Raw genomic sequence first — 20631 nt, 5'->3', positions numbered from 1 at the left:
CCCTTAGATCACTACATTTGTACTTCAAGGGTAAATACCAGTATTGCAATTCCTGGATCATAGCGTAGCTCTATATTCAACTTTTTGAGGAACTTCCATACTGTTTTCCAGAGTGACTACACCAGCTTGCATTCCCACCAACAGTATGAGAGTTCCCCTTTCTCTGCATCCTCACCAGCACCTGTCATTTTCTGACCTAACTAATTTTAGTCATTCTGATTGGTGTGAGGTGGTATCGCACGGTGGCTTTGTATTTCCCTGATGCTGAGTGATGTTGAGCACTTTTTCATGTGTCTGTTGGACATTTGGATGTCTTCTTTACAAAAATGTCTGTCTGTGGGGTGCCTGGGTGGCTCAGTGGGCTAAAGACTCTGCCTTCGGCTCGGGTCATGATCTTGGGGTCCTGGGATCGAGCCCCGCATCGGGGTCCCAGCTCATCGGGGAGTCTGCTTCCCCCCTCTCTCTGCCTGCCTCTCTGCCTGCTTGTGATCTCTGTCTTTCAAATAAATAAAATCTTTTTTTTAAAATGTGTCTGTTCGTGTATTCTGCCTATTTCTTGATTGGATTATTTGTTCCTTGGGTGTTGAGTTTGGCTAAGTTCCTTAAAGATTTTGAATACTAACCCTTTATCTGATACATCATTTACAAATATTTTCTCCCATTTTGTTGGCTGTCTTTTGTGTTTTGTTGACTGTTTCCTCTGCTGTGCAGAAGCTTTTTATCTTGATGTAGTTCCAATATTGCATTTTTGCCCTTGCTGGCCTTGCCTTAAGCAGTGTTTCTAGGAAGAAGTTGCTGAGGTCTAGGAGGTTGCTGCCTGTGTTCTCAAGGATTTTGATGGATTCCTGTCTCAAATTTAGGTCTTTCATCCATTTTGAGTCTATTTTTGTGTGTGGTGTAAGGAAATGGTCCAGTTTCATTCTTCTGCATGTGGCTGTCCAATTTTCCCAACACCATTTGTTGAAGAGACTTTCTTTTTCCCATTAGATATTCTTTCCTGTTTTGTCGAAGATTAGTTGAGCATATTGTTGTGGGTCCATTTCTGAATTCTCTGTTTTGTTCCATTGATCTATGTGTCTGTTTTTGTGACAGTACCATGCTGTCTTGATGATCACAGCTTTGTAATAGAGCTTGAAGTCCAGAATCGTGATGCCCCCAGCTTTGGCTTTCTTTCTCAACATTCCTCTGGCTATTCAGAGTCTTTTCTGATTTCATATAAGTTTTAGGATTATTTGTTCCATTTCTTTGAAAAAAGTTGATGGTGTTTTGATAGCAATTGCCTTAAATGTGTAATAGATTGCTCTAGGTGGCATAGATGTTTTCACAATATTTGTTCTTCCAATCCGTGAGCATGGAACATTTTTCCCTTCCTTTGTGTTTTCCTCAATTTCTTTTATGAGTATTCTGTAGTTTTCTGAGTACAGATTATTTGCCTCTTTGGTTAGATTTATCCCTAGGTATCTTACGGTTTGGGGTGCAATTGTAAATGGGATTGACTCCTTTAATTTCTCTGTCTTATTGGTATATAGAAATGGCAACTGATTTCTGTGTGTTGATTTTCTATCCTGACACTTTACTGAATTCCTGTATGAGTTCTAGCAGTTTTGCGGTGGAGTCTTTTGGGTTTTTCGCATAAAGTATATCATCAGCAAAGAGTGAGAGTTTGACTTCATCTTTGCCTGTTAGGATGCCTTTTATTTCTTTTTGTTGTCTGATTGCCTAGGCTAGGACTTCTCGTACTATGTTGAATAGCAGTGGTGATGGTGGACATCCTTGCTGTGTTCCTGACTTAGGGGAAAAGCTCAGTTTTTCCCCAATGAGAATGATACTTGCTGAGGATTTTTCATAGATGGCTTTTATGATATTGAGGTATGTACCCTCTCCCTACACTGTGAAGAGTTTTGATAAGAGGATGCTGTACTTTGTCAAATGCTTTTTCTGCATCTACTGAGAGTATCATATGGTTCTTTTTATTTTATAATGTATTGTATCACATTAATTGATTGCCGTGAATGTTGAACCAACCTTGTAGCCCAGGAAAAAAATCCCACTTTGTTGTGGTGACTTATCCTTTTAATGTACTGTTGGGTCCTGTTGGCTAGTATTTTGGTGAGAATTTTTGCATCCATATTCATCAGGGATATTGTCTGTAATTCTCCTTTTTGATAGGGTCTTTTTTGGTTTTGGGTTCAGTGTTTTGTTGGCCTCATTAGTTTGGAAGTCGTCCTTCCATTTCTATATTTTGGAACAGTTTTGGGAGAATAGGTATTAATTCTTCTATAAATGTTTGGTAGAATTCCCCTGGGAAGCCATCTGGCCCTGGGCTCTTGTTTATTGAGATTTTTGATGACTGCTTCAATCTCCTTATTGGTTATGGGTCTGTTCAGGTTTTCTATTTCTTCCTGGTTCAGTTTTGGTAGTTTATATATCTCTAGGAATGTATTCATTTCTTCCAGATTGTCTAATTTGTTGGCATTAGTTGCTCATTACATGTTCTTATAATTGTTTGTATTTCTTCCGTGTTGGTTGTGATCTCCTCTTTCATTCATGATTTTATTAATTTGGGTCTTTTGTCTTTTGTTTTTGATAAGTCTGGCCAGCAGTTTATCAATCTTCCTAATTCTTTTAAAGAACCACCTCCTAGTTTTGTCAATCTGTTCTACTGTTACTTTGGTTTCTATTTCATTGATTTCTGCTCTCGTCTTTTTTATTTCTCCTGTTGGTTTTACGCTTTACTTGCTGTTCTTTCTCCGGCTCCTTTAGGTGTAGGGTTTGTTGTGTATTTGAGACCTTGTTTCTTGAGTAAGGTTTGTATTACTATATACTTTCCTCTTAGGACCACCTTTGCTGCCTCCCAAAGATTTTGAACAGTTGTGTTTCCACTTTCATTTGTTTCCTTGTTTTTTGTTTTTTGTTTTTTTTTTTTTAATTCTTTCTTAATTTCCTGGTTGACCCATTCATTCTTTAGTAGGATGCTCATTAGCGTCCATGTATTTGAGTTCTTTCCACCTTTTCTCTTGTAATTGAGCTCTAGTTTCAAAGTATTGTGGCCTTAGAATATGCAGGGAATGATTCCAGTCTTTTGGTACCAATTGAGACCTGATTTGTGACCCAGTATATGATCTATTCTGGAGAATGTTCCACGTGCACAAGAGAAAAATGTTTATTCTCTTCCTTTGGGAGTGGAATGTTCTGAATATATCAGAAATCCATCTTGTCCAGTGTATCATTTATAACATTTATTTCCGGGGCACCTGGGTAGTTCAGTGGGTTAAACCTCTGCCTTTGGCTCGGGCCATGATCCCAGGGTCCTGGGATTGAGCCCCCGCATCAGGCTCTCTGCTCAGCAGGGAGCCTGTTTCCTGCCTGCCTCTCTGCCTACTTGTGATCTGTTTGTCAAATAAAGAAATAAAATCTTTTAAAAATAAATAAAAATAAAACATTTATTTTCTTGTTGATCTTCTGCTTGGATGATCTGTCCATTTCAGTGGGGGGGGGGTGTTAAAGTCCCCTACTATTATTGTATTATTGTTGATGTGTTTTTTTGATTCTGTTATTAGTTGGGTTTTATAATTGGCTGCTCCCTTGTTAAGGGCATAGATATTTAAAATTTTTAGATCTTCTTGTTGATAGACCCTTTAATTATGACATAGTGTTCTTTTTCATCTCTTTATTATGCTCTTTGATTTAAAATCTAATTCATCTAATACAAGGATTGCCACCTCAGCTTTCTTTTGATGTCCATTAACATGGTAAATGGCTTCCCACCCCCTCACTTTAAATCTGGAGGTGTCTTTGGGTCTAAAATGAGTCTCTGGCAGACAGCATATTGCCAGGTCTTGTTTTATCCAGTCTAACACTGTTTCTTTTGATTGGGGCATTTAGCTCATTCACGTTCATGGTACCTGTTGAAAGGTATGAATTTAGTGCCATTGTATTGCCTGTAAGGTGACTTTTAGTGTATATTGTCTCTGTTCCTTTCTGGTCTATCTTACTTTTAGGCTCTCTCTTTGCTTAGAAGTTCCCTTCCAGTATTTACTGTAGGGTTGGTTTAGTATTTGCAAGTTCTTTTAGTTTTTGTTTGTTGAGGAGGCTTTTTATCTCTCCTTCGATTTTCAGTGACAGCCTAGCTGGATATAGTGTTTTTGGCTGCATGTTTTTCTTGTTTAGGACTCTGAATATATCATGCCAGTCCTTTCTGGCTTACCGGGTCTCTGTGTATAGGTCTGCTGCCAATCTAATGTTTCTACCATTGTTGGTTACAGACATCTTCTGCTGAGCTACTTTTGATTTTCTCTTTGTCTCTGAGACTTGTAAATTTTACTATTAGATGTCGGGGTGTTGACCTGTTTTGGTGGGGGATTCTCTGTGTCTCCTGGATTCTGATGCCTACCCTCTTCCCCTCTCTCTCTTTCTTCTTCTGGGATCCCAGTTATTCTAATATTGTTTAATCTTACGGTATTATTTATCTCTCAGATTCTCCCCTTGTGATCCAGTAGCCATTTATCTTTTTCTCAACTTTATTCTCCATCGTTTAGTCTTTTATATCACTAATTCTTCTGCCTCATTTATCTTAGCAGTTAGAGCCTCCTTTTTTGATTACACATCATTAATAGCCTTTGGATTTCGATTTGGTAGATTTTAGTTTTCTTATTTCTCCAGAAAGGGATTCTCTAGTATTTGCTATGCTTTTTTCAAGCCCAGCTAGTATCTTTATAATTGTCATTCTGAATTGTAGTTCCCACTTCTTATTTGGTCTGTGGCAGTCAGTACTGTCTCTTGTTCTTTTTTTGAGGTAAGTTTTTCCATTTTGTCCAGAGAAGAACAGATGAATGAGAGAAGAAAATGCAAAAAGTGTAACAGTGACCCTAGAAAAAATATACACTAAACAAATCAGAAGAGGCCCAAAATCGGGGGCGGGAGCGTGGGTGGCAACGAAAAGAAAAGGGAATTTTTAAAAAAGAAAATTAGGATCAGGCTGGGGGCACCTGGGTGGCTCAGTGGGTTAAAGCCTCTGCCTCGGCTCAGGTCATAATCCCGGGGTCCTGAGATTGAGCCCCACATCATGCTCTCTGCTCTGCAGAGAGCCTGCTTCCTCCTCTCTCTGTGCCTGCCTCTTTGCCTGCCTGTGATCTCTCTCTCTGTCAGATAAATAAATAAAATCTTTTAAAAAAAAGAAAAAGAAAGAAAGAAAAGAAACTGCCCAGTTTAAAAAAAAAAAAGAATATCATCAGGCTGGTGAATGGACCAGAGCCACACTCTAGAATTTGGGTGTATTTTGGTCTTTTAGGAGAAACTACCTCCCAAAATTTTAAAGAAAGAGGAATTTATATATATACAAAAATAAGGGTAAATACAATGAAGGGACAGAATATGATTGTAAAGATGAAAATTTAAAAAGATTTAAAAAAAGGAATTCGTAAGAAATTGGTTTTTTAAAAAAAATTTTTTTTTTAAAGAAAGAGAATGTGATCAGGCAGGAGACTAGAACAAAGCCATACACTACATTTAGAGTGTATTTTGGTCTGTTGGAAGAAACTGTATCCCAAAATTTTAAAGAAAGAAAAAACTTTCATATATACCAAAAATAAGGTTAAATACAATGAAGGGATAGAATAGGACAGTAAAAGTGAAAACTAAAAAATTCTTTTTTTTTTTTTTTTAAAGATTTTATTTATTTATTTATTTGACAGAGAGAGAGAGAAAGTAGGCAGAGAGGCAGGCAGAGAGAGAAGGAAGCGGGCTCCCTGCCGAGCAGAGTGCCCGATGCGGGACTCGATCCCAGGACCCTGAGATCATGACCTGAGCCGAAGGCAGCGGCTAACCCACTGAGCCACCCAGGCGCCCGAAAACTAAAAAATTCTTAAAAAGGAATTGATAAGGTGTTGGTTGAAAAAGAAGAAAAAATTTTTAACAATAAAATTTTAAAAATTAATTTGAAAGACTAAAGAATCATGGGCGGGGGGGGAACCATGATTCTATATGCTGTATTCCCCTAGTGCTGGAGTTTTAGTTTTCATTGATCGATAAACTTGGTCTTGGCTGGATATTTTTGCTGATCTTCTGGGGGAGGGGCCTGTTGCAGTGATTCTTAAGTGTCTTTGCTTGAGGCTGAGGGGCCTAGCTAAGTAATCTACTCCTGTTTGCTCTCAGTAGCTTTTGTTCCCTGAAAGCTTTCCATATAGCTTTGGAGGATGAGAATGCAAATGACGGCCTCCCAGTCTCTGGCCCCAAAGGAGCCAAGGGCTCGGGGCCCCACTCCTTTGACCAGGCTTGTGATTCAGCATTTCTGTCTCTGGCATATGACCCCATTTAGGGTTTCTAAACCCATCAGATTCCTGCAGTGTGCTCCCATGCCGCTCTTCCTGGGGAAGGAAGGGGAGTCTCCCCACTTGTTGGGTCCCTGCTCGAAGAGCAGTAGCCAGACTGTGCATCAGATCATGGTTTATGGGAACCCTGAGCTGAGAGCCCCCTTCTTAGGTCCATCTCTGCAGCTGCTTCCCCACTTCAATACTTAGGGGCTCTGCCACACTCAGGCACCCCCGCTCTTTCTGTGACCCTCAGGGTCCTGGACTACATGATCCCAGCGAGGGTTCCATCCCTCCCACCCCTCCAACCCCTTAGCCACTGGAGCAACATCCCTCAGTGGAGCAGACTTCTAAAAGTTCCAATTTTATGCTCCACTCTTCTGTCACTTGCCAGTAGCTGGTTGACAGAGGCTTCATCCCCCCACCCCCATGGTCTTTTCTTCCCAAATGTCGCCTTGGATTCACTTCTCCACACATCCTGCCTTCCAGAAAGTAATTGCTTTTCTGTTCATAGAATTGCTGGTATTCTTTCCTTTGATCTCCTGTTGAGTCTGTAGGTATTCAGAATGGTTTGGTAACTATTTAGCTGAATTCCTGGGACCAGACAGAATTTAGATTTCCTACTCCTCTGCCATCTTGCTCCTCCCTTCAAGTACCTAGCCTTTTTATTTTCCCTCCCTAAGGAGAACATTACATGCTTTGATACATACTTAGCTGTGATATTTTGTACATGGGTTAAATTGGCAAACTCTTTAGCTGGTTTTTTGGATATGCACATCCAGCACAGGTTCTAAAATAAGAGTCAGAAAACGAAGATGAACTTTTGGGACTTCATCAAAGCAAAGGAAACAGGAAAACAAAGAGGCAACCTACGGAATGGGAGAAGATATTTGCAAATGACAGTACAGACAAAAGGTTGATATCCAGGATCTATAATGAGCTCCTCAAACTCAACACACACAAAACAGACAATCATATCAAAAAATGGGCAGAAGATATGGACAGACACTTCTCCAGTGAAGTCATACAAATGGCTATCAGACACATGAAAAAATGTTCATCATCACTAGCCCTCAGGGAGATTCAAATTAAAACCACATTGAGATAACACCTTACACCAGTTAGAATGGCCAAAATTAGCAAGACAGGAAACAACATGTGTTGGAGAGGATGTGGAGAAAGGGGAACCCTCTTACACTGTTGGTGGGAATGCAAGTTGGTGCAGCCACTTTGGAGGACAGTGTGGAGATTCTTCAAGAAATTAAAAATAGAACTTCCCTATGACCCTGCCATTGCACTCTTGGGTATTTACCCCAAAGATACAGATGTCGTGAAAAGAAGGGCCAGCTGTACCTCAATGTTTATAGCAGCAATGGCCACGATCACCAAACTGTATAAAGAACCAAGATGCCCTTCAATGGACGAATGGATAAGGAAGATGTGGTCCAAATACACTATGGAGTATTATGCCTCCATCAGAAAGGATGAATACCCAACTTTTGTAGCAACATAGACGGGACTGGAAGAGATTATGCTGAGTGAAATAAGTCAAGCAGAGAAAGTCAATTATCATATGGTTTCACTTATTTGTGGAGCATAACAAATAGCATGGAGGACAAGGGGAGTTAGAGAGGAGAAGGGAGTTGAGGGAAATTGGAAGGGGAGGTGAACCATGAGAGACTATGGACTCTGAAAAACAACCTGAGGGTTTTGAAGGGGTAGGGGGTGGGAGGTCGGGGTACCAGGTGGTGGGTATTAGAGAGGGCACGGATTGCATGGAGCACTGGGTGTGGTGCAAAAATAATGAATACTGTTATGCTGAAAATAAAAAATAAATTTAAAAAAAAACAAAAAACAGAAACCAAATGGGATTACCCAAAGTAGTATTAAGGAGGGCACTAATTGCATGGAGTACTGGGTGTGGTGCAAAACAATGAATACTGTTACACTGAAAATAAAATAAAGAAAGAAAGAAAACAAAACAAAAAAGAGGCAGTGTATATCACCACTCATTTAAAGAAACCTGACTAATCTGTTAAAGTTGTTCATACTTTTTTTTTTAAATAATAGCTAACATTTGTTGGGTGTATTGTAAAGTGACAGGCACTAGCTCTTAAACATGTATTACCTCTTTAATCCCCTTAACTATGTGAGGTTGGCATTTTTTCATTTTACAGATAAGTAAACTGATGTCTAGAGATTGTAAATAGCTTACTCGGGATCATAGAGCTAGTTAGAAGTGGAGAGGGGACAGGCAGTTTGACTCCAGAACCTGGGATCTTAATCCCTGTAAATTACCAGGTATCTTTTCTTAGACTTGTATTTCTCACGCTTACCTATCGATGGAACATGTCATATTCTATCAGAACACTAATAGATACTCGTGAGACAAAATGTGAATTTGCTGTCATAGAGTAGTGAACAAAAATTTGAAGTGTTGTTTATAGTAGGTACTAATTACCACCTGTCATTAGGTAAATTTGTTCACACAATAAGCATAAGTTTAGAAATAGCTTTTTCAACAAGATCTTTTCTTCATCTCTACTTAACTATATGGATGGGAAGGTGGCTAGATATGTGGCTTCATTCTTCTTTCTTTGTTTTTAGGTCCCACCACATCAGCCGGGTCCTCCTGTAGTTGGTGCTCTCCAGCCACCCACTTTCACGCCTCCCTTGGGCATTCCCCCTCCGGGTTTTGGTCCTGGTGTTCCTCCTCCACCACCTCCTCCACCATTTTTGCGCCCAGGATTTAATCCGATGCATTTACCACCAGGTACACTGAGTTGTTTAAAAAGACATTCTTTTTAGAGCCCAAAGTAAGGTGACACAACGTAAGTTGACATTATTTTTCTTATTCTAGGTTTTCTTCCTCCTGGACCCCCACCTCCTATAACTCCACCAGTGTCCATTCCTCCTCCTCACACTCCTCCAATAAGCATCCCAAACTGTAAGCATGTTTTTCCTTTGTGTTCACTCGTCCTCTTGGAGTTGGGAGTAGGAGGGAGAATGGACCAGTAATAGGGTCTATAGTATGGCAAAAGAATGTTGACTGGGGAGATAATTATTCAGCTTCACATGTTGATGTAATTATATTCCTTAGCTACTATCGCTGGTATAAATGAAGACACTACAAAAGACTTATCTATTGGAAATCCCATTCCAACAGTGGTGTCTGGGGCTAGAGGAAATGCCGAGTCTGGTGACAGTGTGAAAATGTATGGCTCTGCCGTGCCACCTGCTGCACCCACGAATCTGCCCACCCCTCCTGTAACCCAGCCTGTTTCACTTCTTGGTAAGTTAATTTTTTTATCATTAGTTTTTTTTTGCCCCACCCAAGTTAGGTGTCTTACTTTTTTTTTTTTTTTTTTAAACAATGCTAATTTTGGTGAAATGTTTTCTGAGACTCGTACTTTTCTTTGAGGAAGATCTTCCTTTTAAATATGTACACTTGGTCTTTACCAAGAGTAGCCCAAGAGACAAACCTCAAAGATGAAATCATGTTTGTTGTCCTGAATGAAAGTGTGGATTTGTACATTGTAATGTGGTGTAGGAAGGTTAACTAATCTCTGTGAGACGGAATTGGTACAGAGTCCGTGACTGATGTAACGCCAGACATCCAGCGTTGTAAGAGATAGCATTTTGACAACCCGGAATTTTTTCCTGTCTGGACCAGTTTTTATAAAATCCTGGGCTGTGATCATCTCTGTTGGCTATCAAAGAAATTACCTTTCATACATTGTAATAAAATGGCTTTATTGTCTGAGTGACAGTTGCACAGCCTGGGACAGTGTCTTCTCACCCCTCAGTTTCCTCTGGCTAGTTTATCTGTTGTACCCTTTACCCACAGTTTTACTACTGCAATCAAGGGAAGTATGATTTAGATTGTTTCCATCTTTAAGAGGCTTTATTTACCCTTGCTTGCTTGAGTTATAAATGATTATTTCATATACTTGTTATAGTGACCATCTTCTAAATTAATACATTGTTGTGTCTTGGTTTTGCCAAGTATAATTAACACTTGATTCTCCTAATGGGTAGTTAATTCCTCCTTAGTATTATAACATCGTAGTCCTATAACCCCATTGCATTTTTCAGAAGTAAATGTATGCGCACATATGAGCTTTCATACTCATAGTTTTTTTTTTAAGGAGAGAGCACCTTAGGTGCCTTTGAAATGTAGGCCTGTGGAACATTAGTTTACTTTTTTACAAAAGTAAAAAAACATTAGTTTTTTTACTTTTCACCTACACCTTTCAGTGCTGTTGGAACTTTTTACTTGGTGCATATACTACATTTATAATAAAAATCAATTTGTTTTCAAATAGCATGCTGTCTTCTGCCTTCTCTAAGACTGAGCTTAGTCTGAAAATAAACTTGATTTTTCAACTCCTTTAGTATACATACTGGGTAATGGTAAAAGAGCATTTAGGATTAAAATTTTGTCACCAGTAATGCAGCAATAGTCATCATAATGATGGCAAATAGTTTGTTTAATGAGGAAGTTGCTTACAAGGTCTACACCATAATGAAAATCATGTAGTAGAAGGAACATTGTTCTGGGAGCCAGGATGCCTTAAAATCTTTGGATCTCAGTTTTGTTATGCATTTTATTTTTCATATTTGTAATAAGATGGTTGCATAAGAATCACAGAATCTGAGTTGGATAGTATTTTCGGATCTACCCCTTTCCTCCACCTCACACTGACTGTGAATTCTCTTTGTAATGAAATTTCCGAGACTAGCATCCGTGGATATTAGGCCACCTGAGACTATTTACAAAGTGACATGCATTTGTGCTTTTTTTCTGGCGTTAGTAAATCCACTAAATGAAAGCTTTCTTCATCCCCAAGAGTTTAATAACCACTACTTTCAAACAACCTTGAAGACTAAGTAGACTGCCTCTGATTTAACATTAAGGTCTTGAAGACTCTGCCCTTTATCTTATCACTACTGAGGTGCCTAATTTAAACTCTGCATCCAACGTGTGAAACAAACTAAAGCACAGATCAAAAGTTGGTGAGCTTGAAAAACAAACTTAGTAAGTTAGGCAATGCTAGAAAAATAATTACATTTTTCAGCATTTATCATTGCCTGACACGCCTTTGTATGTCTTTTCCCTTCTTCTCCCTCCCAAATACATACTAGAATAGAAACTCCATGAGAGAGGGACATTTGTTACTTGAGGATTTGATTAAGTGGATGGTTTTTCAAGGTAGGGCTGTTTATACTTTACCTCTGATGATGATCTTTGTAACTTTCCAAACAAAATTAAGAAATTGAAGGCTAGGGGCGCCTGGGTGGCTCAGTGGGTTAAGCCGCTGCCTTCGGCTCAGGTCATGATCTCGGGGTCCTGGGATCGAGTCCCGCATCGGGCTCTCTGCTCAGCAGGGAGCCTGCTTCCCTCTCTCTCTCTGCCTGCCTCTCTGACTACTTGTGATTTCTCTCTGTCAAATAAATAAATAAAATCTTAAAAAAATAATAAAAAAAAAAATTGAAGGCTGTTCCAAATCTGGAAAGATCAAAATGTGAAATAACATAAAAATGAAAACTGTTTTCTTAAAATAAGTACTTTTAACTGAAATGCAGTAGTTTAGTTCCAGTTAAGAGAAAGAAAGCCTTTCATGTTCCATCAATTAGAAATCTTGAACAGAATATCCTATAAATTTTGGCCTTTAAGAGAAAGGTCACATATGCAAATAAAGGAGAATTCATCCAAAAGAGGAATCATAGTTCCATCATTCTGATAAAGAAATGCAGTAATCACATGTAATACTGTAGCCCTGAAGGGTTGCTAATTAGGTTGGGATATTGTTGATGTTGACCCAAGTAGTAGAATATTAGAACTAAGATGCTTTCAACTTTCTTCTTGGTGCTCTAATGTTTTCTCTTATAATAAAAAGAAATGCTGTGCTGTACCAGGAAACTTTAAGCCTCTAAGGTGATATGAAACTCCAGTTTCTTCATCTGTTTTGTTTTTTGTTGTTGTTGTTTTTAAAAAAAGGTGGGGGAGGAATAAAAATGACACACCAGGCGTTGTGGTGATTCAATGGGCTTGTGTATATAAAACGACTGACATGTGGGGCCTGCCACAGGGTAGGCCATCTGTGAATGGTGGGGGCTTATTACAGGTAAGGAGTGTCCTAGGAGATACTTAAAATACCTAGACAAGATCTCTACTTTGTAATTCTAAAATTATATTACTTTAGCTATAGTTAGTTTTGAACTGTTCTGTTTGTTGGCAAAGGAAACAGGCTTTTTAGAAAAAAATGCACTTTGACACAGTTGCCTCATATTTTCCTGGTGGATTAGACTGGGTCATAAGTTCACACATTTTCAAGTTCCATCACTTGGCCTACTGAGGGAAAGAGTTGGCCATAGTGGTATTTCGTTGAAATAGCATAATATGATACATGTATAGTCTCATTAATGATACACAGGTAGTTTTCTTACAAGGGAAGCTGAACTTATCCTTGGGACTTAACTGAGTTCTTGGATCTTAATATCTGAAACATGGCAATAGTATTTTTAAAATAGCATGGGCCAAACAACTGTTCATCACATCTCCCAAAATTCAGTAGTAAGGCCTGATTATACGGAGAGGAGGCAGTGCAGTGCTGCAAGGATTGGCTTAAAGAATTTTCTGAGTGATCAAATTTAAGTGTGGGTGTTAGTTTGGAAGTGGTAACTAACTACCTGTTTCTTGAGTTGGGCTTAGGTACCCCACACTACCAAATTTGTAGAGAACTAAATCTCCATCTTGTAGAGATTCTGATTATATTATTTTAGTGACATTCTGAAAATATGAAGTTATATGATGCACAGTAATAATTCATTATCACTTAATTTTAAAGAAATCCATTCTTCGTACCTCACACCCCAAAATAGCTAGTTAGGACGGTGGTTTCATAAAAGCTATTGGTAGAGGTGGTTGATCATTTAGGTGAAAGGGAATATTAATGATAGCAATACAGTCTATTCTCTTTACTGTATTAAGTGTATGTGTTTACTTTTCAAAAACTTGTATAACATGTATCCCTTAATATGTATAGCATATTTTTTATTAAAAAGTTCATTGTAAATGTGAAATTTGGGTTACTTTGGTGTTCCAGACAATAAAAAAAATACACAAAAAAAATGTTTGTTTGTGTTACATATCTCTACTGTGTTACCAGTATATCCAAAATATCTTTTCAAGGAAAAATTACGCTAACTTGAACTCTTTCCTTTGGTGGAAAATTAAAGCCTTTTCTCTTGTCAGATACATTTACTTTAATTAATTGCTAATATGCAAATTCTCCCTAGTTTTGTCACACTGCTATAGATGATGGTGAAATTTGTAAGTAAGAAATGGGTATTTCTAAGATTGCTTCCTACTTACTGATAATTTTGGTTACCAAAGATCTAAAGCAGAAGTCACATATTGGTGGCCTCCAGGCTGAATTGCTAGACAGTGGTATGATGCCCTTCATACTTGGTTTCTACACATCCCTGCATAAACTCAATAAGTATTTGAGTTGATGTTCCCAAATTTGGATGCTTCAAGAAATTAAGTGTACAGACTTGGTTTGTGAATTATATACATAAATAACTGTGTTTGCTTTCATGCAATTGTTAAGATCCTTAAAACTGCCTAGAAGATGAATAGTTTTACCATCACATTCAGTGATTACTTTAAAATTCATATTTGGTTTATGTGATTTCACTTAGCTTGGATTTCTCTGCCCAGAATTTTAATTATTTTTATATTAGTAATTTTTAACATTTAAATTAGAACATTAGAGCACCAATCTAGTGTGAATAACGTTCAAAGAAAACCTGAAGAAATCCTAGAGTCATTTTTTTATGATAATATTTAATTTTTAATACAACTTTTATGTTTTAATGGTTTTTTTCTTACTGTGAACTTTGCTATATTTGGTTATTTTAAATTACAAGCTAGAGGGATCTATGAGGTGTTTGATTTGGTACCCCCAAAAAGCCTGTTGACTTTATCCTATAATGTGTTCTCTTTGAAAGCTTTAAAATACTGGAATTGGTACTCTAAATATTACATTGGTAATTATTTCACTAGTGTTACATAGTAGAAATGGTTCCCACATTCTGGTCCCCTACCTTGGGTTTAGTATATAACATTGTTCAGTGGATACAGCAGATGCTTAATAGCTATTAATCCACAACAAATACTTGCCTTGGATATGAGTTGATGCATGAATACACGGTATTTTCTCAGTAGGTGAAGTACTTGAATGAAACATAACAGGGAAGGTCTTGTACAAAAATCTGAAAGCTGTTTATCACTTTGTCTCCATGTCCCTCTGTGCTTCCTGGGCTGTAGAACTCCAGCCTAAAGGGCCTAACGGGTGACTCTTAAATTTAAATCTTCGGACATACATCACTTTGGGTTTGAGGAAGATGGGAGGGGCATATACTCTGGGCTCTGAACTGATTTTAGTAGACAGTGATGTTGCTATGAAGAATTGCAGGTAAGATTTTTTTCCAGCTAACATTGAACGTTGCAACTCTTAACTCCAAGTCAGAGCTGTTTTGCTTTGCCAGTTATACTAAAAGAGCAATTTGTGTGCAAATTCTAGAAAGTGACTATAAATGAACTATGGGACATGGACCAGAGCCTATTGTACATTATTTTGCAAAAAGCCATGCATTCACTTTTAGATAATCTGATTTCTCTTCATTTGAAATTCTGGTTTTCATGTATTGGACTTTATCAAAACATAATGTACCCCTATACTAAAAATAGATCCCCCTCTCGGTACACCTGCATTATGTATTACTGAAAACTCCGATTTCTCTTAAAGATCTCTTGTTAACATTCTAGGCACGATTTGATACTGGTATAATGCTGTCTAAAATGTGTTTTCTCTTTCTTTGAAAACTAGCTCCTTACTCTTTTGTTCTCCTCAGCTCCCAACATAGTAACTGCTATAAGAATTGCCTGGGAGTGTTTTCAAAATAGTTGCGCTGTAAATGTTACTAAATGGTAAATCTGAGCAAAAGAAAGACATATGTGGGTTGTGCCAGTATTCCCATTTTCTGAAGGTTTGGAATGAAAAAAAGACATTTAGTGATTTTTTTAAAAAATTATATATATACACATGCACATGCCTAGGGATTTTTGGTATTGGTGGGAGGTTGATAATTTTTTATCAAACCTAGGGATTGGTGGTATTGGTGGGTGGTTGATAATTTTTTTTCTTGTGTGGAAAGTTTCATTCTAGATTCATGCAAATGCCACAGTGACATTCATTTTATTGGGATCAGATCAAAAAAGGTGGAACCACAACTAGGAACAGAAAAGGAGGTTGTGAAAGAAAATTGCAGCCTTTCTGAAAATAAATTTCAGATCTTTGTAGGTGAACAGCGGAAAGATATTCTGTACCCTGGGGGAGAAACCTGGACTTAGAGCTTCTCTCTTGCACCCCAAGAGAGAATTCATCTGCTGATGAATTTGGTCATCACGACTCTGCCACCACCATTCATTCGTACATTCAACATGTATTTCTTCAGTACTTACAGTGTGCCAGGCACCCTTCTGGATACTAGAGATACCTGAATGAACAAGACAAAAGCCCGTCTTTGTAGAACTTCTATTCTGATAAAAGTAATAGTTTCACATGGAGTTAATCCTGTGAAGAGTGAAGTAGAGAACACTTAGGCATTGGAAGAGTGTCACATGCGATGTGCTCTTTTATTTTAAGATTTTATTTATTAGATAGATCACAAGTAGGCAGAGAGAGGAGGAAGCAGGCTCCCTGCTGAGCAGAGAGCCTGATGCGGGGCTCGATCTCGGGACCGTGAGATCATGACCTGAGCTGAAGGCAGAGGCTTTAACCCGCTGAGCCACCCAGGCGCTCCAGCGATGTGCTCCTTTTAAATGGGACAGCTGAGGAGGGCATCTAAGAAGGTAATATATAGAGAAATGGTGGGGAAGAGGCATAGACCTAGAGAAAAGACATTTCATGTAGAAGGCCAAAAGGAGGCTAGGATTGAGAATGAATATGGCTTATTTGAGGGACTCCAGCACACTAGTGTGGCTGGAGCGGGTGAACAAAGGAAAGAGCAGCAGGCTCTCAGTTCAGAGAAGGCTGTCAAGGGCCTGCTTATGAGCGCAATGGGGAATGTTGTGGTCCTAATCCGATGTGTGTTTTATAAAGGTAACAGCTGTTTCAGAGAAAGCAGACTACAGGAGTTGTTCAGAGTGGAAAGAAGACACCAGATGCTGTTGCAGTCGATGAGATGCAGGCTGACCACTTGCATCGGGGGTGGTAGTGAAGGAAATGAATTGGTTGGACCCAGAATTGATTTTGAATAGAGGGCTTCCTTGTTGCCTTATTGAATACGAGATGTGAGAGGAGGGAGTCAGGAACGAGTCTCTGACCTGAGCACTCAGTAGGGTATGATTTCTGTTCCTGAGGTGAACGTATGTCGAGGAGGAGTGGGTTCGCAGAGAGGATATCAAGGTAAAATGGTGGGTATTTTAACTTTGAAATTGACGTGCAGATGGTAAGTAAACAACTTGGTGAATAATGTCTCGAGATGTGATTTCAGGCATCGTCTGCAAACACATCGGCAAGGCCACAGGAGCCTGTGAGAGGACTTGAGGGCATGTAGAGACCTAGAGGGATGAGCCCAGGAAATACTTAGTACCTAGTGCTTAAGAATACGGTACTGAGAACTAAGGCAGACACAGTTCTGTATGCCAGGAACTCTTCTGAGGAGTTTGTATGTATCAGTCATTTGAGCCTTATAGCCCTAAGCGGTAGGTGCAGTTACCCCATTTTATAGATAAGGAGGCTGAAGCGTAAAAAGGAAGGAAGTAGCCTGGCCAAGTCAACAGCTGCAAGCGGTGGGTTCAGAGCTGAAGCTAGCATTGCTCCCAACACCTGTGGTTTTAACCACTGTTCTGTACTGTTCTGTTCAGCAGAGGTTAGGGAAGGTGCAGCCAATGGGCTAGCAGGCAAAGTAGAGTGGGTATTCTGGAAGCCAAGGACAGTTACTAGGAAGGCGGGAGGGATCAACTGTCGGTTGTGTTGCTGGGTCTGGGAAGGACACTGAAGGTTGCTGCCTGGATTTAGCAAAATGAAGGCTCCTGGATAACCTTAGAAATGTGGTTTTCTTGGAATGATGGATCCAAAAAGCCCAATTACGAAGGGTCAGGAGAGAATGAGCTGAAGGAATGGGTGCAGTCATTCTGGACATCACTGAGGATATGTGTTACCTAGAGGAACAGTGAAATGGGGTGATGGTTAGAAGGAGATGCAAGGAAATGGAAGGCTTTTTTTTTTTTTTTTTTTTTTTTTTTTTTTTTTTTAAATTTCTAAAAGGTGGATGAAACTAAAGCATCTTTATTGGAAAATCAGCAGAGGGGAAGTTTTTGGTAGAAGAAAGAAGAGGTGTTTGCTGAGGACATGCATGGGTTCAGGGTTCAAATAAAGAGCTTAGCCCTTGGAGCATAATGTTCTCAGGAGTAATACGGATACAGGTAAATCGGTAGATGTGGTGGTAGGTAGGTAATGAAAAAGTCTTCCAACGACCTTTATTTTTTTCATGATAAACCCCGGTACATATATACAATATATGGTTTTCATTATAATGGTTTCCATTATAAACCATATAGTGGAATAGTACTTGGTAATTTTTTAAAAAATGAAGCCCTTAAACATGCTACAAGATAGATGAATCTTAACAAGATAAACTAAGTGAAAGGAGCCAGTCCCAGAGGATCGCATATTGTTTGATTCCATTTATAGAAAATGTCCAGAATAGGCAAATCTATAGAGACACAAACTGGAGTATGCGGTTGCCAGGGGGCAGGGGGTGGGGCACCAGAAATGGGGGTGGTAAGAGTGGGTTTTTTGAGGTGATGAAAATATCCTGAAGTTGATTGTGACAGTTTTCCAGCTCTGAATATACTACAAACCATTGAGTTAGAAACACTTGTATGTAAGTGAATTATAAACAGTGTGTATTTTATCTCACTGAATTTGTTATAAAGCCTCCTAAGAATAAGCAGAATTAAGGAGGAACAGGTGAATTAGGTATCATGGGAAGTGAGAATGAAAACAGACTAGGAAAATGAGGATCACTAACCCATTAAGGAAGCACTTATGGTTTTAATTGTCCACTTAAAATGAGACCAGTTGACGTCTTGGGGGTGGGATGCCCCCCCCAGCCCTGTCGGGGTACAGATTAGGTAGAAGTTGCATTCAGAACCATCGAGTCAAGGTTTTTCCAAGCCAGCTGTGGTGAGGGGGTACCATGGACTCTGAGGCAAGTTAAGGAGGGAAAGGTAAAGACAGTGAAGGGCACTGTGGGGGCCTAACCCTCGTGACATCAACAATTACTCCGAGAAGGGGCTCGGGGAGTGGGGTGCTTGCAGATGAGAATTTGGAAGTAATACAGGTATTTATAACGAAAGGTCCAGGACTTGAAAGAAGCGGTGGTTTTGGTAAGATGGACGAGATTGTTGGCAAAGAGGTAGAACTGCCTTGCCTTTCTAGATGTTTCCCTCTCATCCTTTTCCTCCCTCCCCTTTTCGCCTAGCAAGTCCTTGCTTTCCTTAAAGGACCCCCCTTGAATTTTCATCCTCTTCCAAAGCATCCAGCTAACTGATGCATTTGGATCACTCAGCACTTCATTCAAACTTCTAGTAATTTTATGTGTGTCTCCTTGTCCTCCCTGTCCCCCTACAGTCCTTAGCAGAAAGCTGCCTATAGGGCAGAAAGTTACTGTTTGTGTCCCTTGTTTATGTTCTGGGATTTCAAGGTCCACGTTGGATTCCACCCGTGATACCAGCTTCCTCTTCCTCGCTGCTCCTTTAGCCTTTTAACACCTGTTCTTTAAGTCACATAATTCTGGACAGCTTTGCTCTAAGATAGCAGTGTACCTCCCCTTTAATCTTGACTGACTTTTTAACTGTGAAATGTCTGGTTTTTGACTCACAGGAATATTCACAGTTAAGTCTTGGTTATTTTGAGTTGAACTCAAGTGTCTTTCTTAACACTTCTCAAATTTGAATATAGACGTTTGGGGCTGTCCCTTTTCCTGCATTAAAGTCTGCTGTATTAAAATTTTGGAGACTTTAAGGTAGTCTCTCCTCAGGTCTGAACTCTTCCTTTTCCTCACCTGAACTGAGGGTGACACTGGGACTTCTCTTAGGAGCTCTAGATATGCACACCAGTTTCTTCTGCACACACCCACCAGGTCTAACCCAGTCTCCTCTAGCTCAGTGGAAATTTGTCCTCTCTCTCCCCCAAAACAGCTTCTCTTCCTAAATTCTTGCACTGCGTGATGCTTCTGTCTACTCCTTCAGACCAGAGAGCTGTGCTCTTCCTCTCTGTCCTCCCTATCTGGGTTCAGTCTCTCTCTTTCTGTCCCCTGGATTCTGGGGATAAGAGTCCACCTGCTCTCTGCTGTCTTTCCGCTCCTGGCTCTCCTCTACACTGCTTGCTAGAAAGCTCTTTAAAAAATGAACATGGGATCATCTTTGCGAATCATGCCTTGGTCATTGCCCCATCACTTGAAGCCAAAGTCCGGCTTTTCTCTTGTGGCGTCTCACACTTCTGAATTGCCCCAGCCAGCCTGCTCGGCCTCCTGAACCTCTTTCCATTGGATGGTAGTTGTATTCACACAGATTCTTGCCTGCTGCTCCAGTAATAAACCTCATCTTGCAGATCTGTCTTCTCTCTCGTCAGAAGACACACGGTTGCAGTTCTCCTGACTGGTGATGTCCTTGCTGTTGGGCCCTGCTCAGACACCCTAAGCCTCACACTCAGATTCGTACACACAAGCGTCAGCAGGCCCGCCTTTGCCCCTGTCCTAGCTTGTGCCATCTCTTCCTAAAGCCGGCATGTTTCCTTCTACTTAGGCTATATCCTGTTTGAAGGAAAGGACAATGTTTCACTTATCTTTATGTCTCTAGCACTTGAAATGAGTCAATAATGTAAAGCTCAAGTGTTCAATATATGTGAATTATTATTTTTTTAATCTGTAACTAGAAAACTTGTCAGTGGTATTGCATGAAATCCTTCCATGACATAATGAACGATTGCTTTGAAGGCCCTTTAGACCAGACTAACTGACTACATTGTCTGCTGATGTATGTATAATGTCAGCTTTCCTAAATAAAAATGAAATTCAGCTAGCATGCTTGTCAATGGTTTATGCCACCTGGTATATTTTTAGTTAACTATAATTTTGATTATAAAAGCAACACATGTTGACAGCAAAAAAAGAATAATAATCCATAATTTTACCACTTCTGTGGCCTGAAGGTCAACATTTAGGACTATGGGAATATTCTGTC

At 39.5% G+C, this 20631-nt stretch overlaps 1 protein-coding gene across 3 annotated transcripts in view; it reads left to right on the top strand.

Moving 5' to 3' along the window:
• The window catches only part of SCAF4 (SR-related CTD associated factor 4), a 71492-nt gene that overhangs the window by 42278 nt on the left and 8583 nt on the right, over positions 1-20631 (top strand). For 2 of the 3 annotated variants that reach the window (XM_059164581.1, XM_059164578.1), the window contains exons 17-19: positions 8916-9081; positions 9169-9255; positions 9409-9600. In XM_059164581.1, coding sequence (XP_059020564.1) covers positions 8916-9081; positions 9169-9255; positions 9409-9600 — 445 coding nt within the window. The remainder of the gene's footprint in view (positions 1-8915; positions 9082-9168; positions 9256-9408; positions 9601-20631) is intronic. The other variant, XM_059164579.1, reaches the window with a different exon arrangement.

The sequence above is a fragment of the Mustela lutreola genome, chromosome 2, assembly GCF_030435805.1.
Source record: "Mustela lutreola isolate mMusLut2 chromosome 2, mMusLut2.pri, whole genome shotgun sequence".
Lineage (NCBI taxonomy): Eukaryota > Metazoa > Chordata > Mammalia > Carnivora > Mustelidae > Mustela > Mustela lutreola.
The sequence above is the reverse complement of the archived record's forward strand: the minus strand, read 5'-3'. Positions and strand labels throughout refer to the sequence as shown.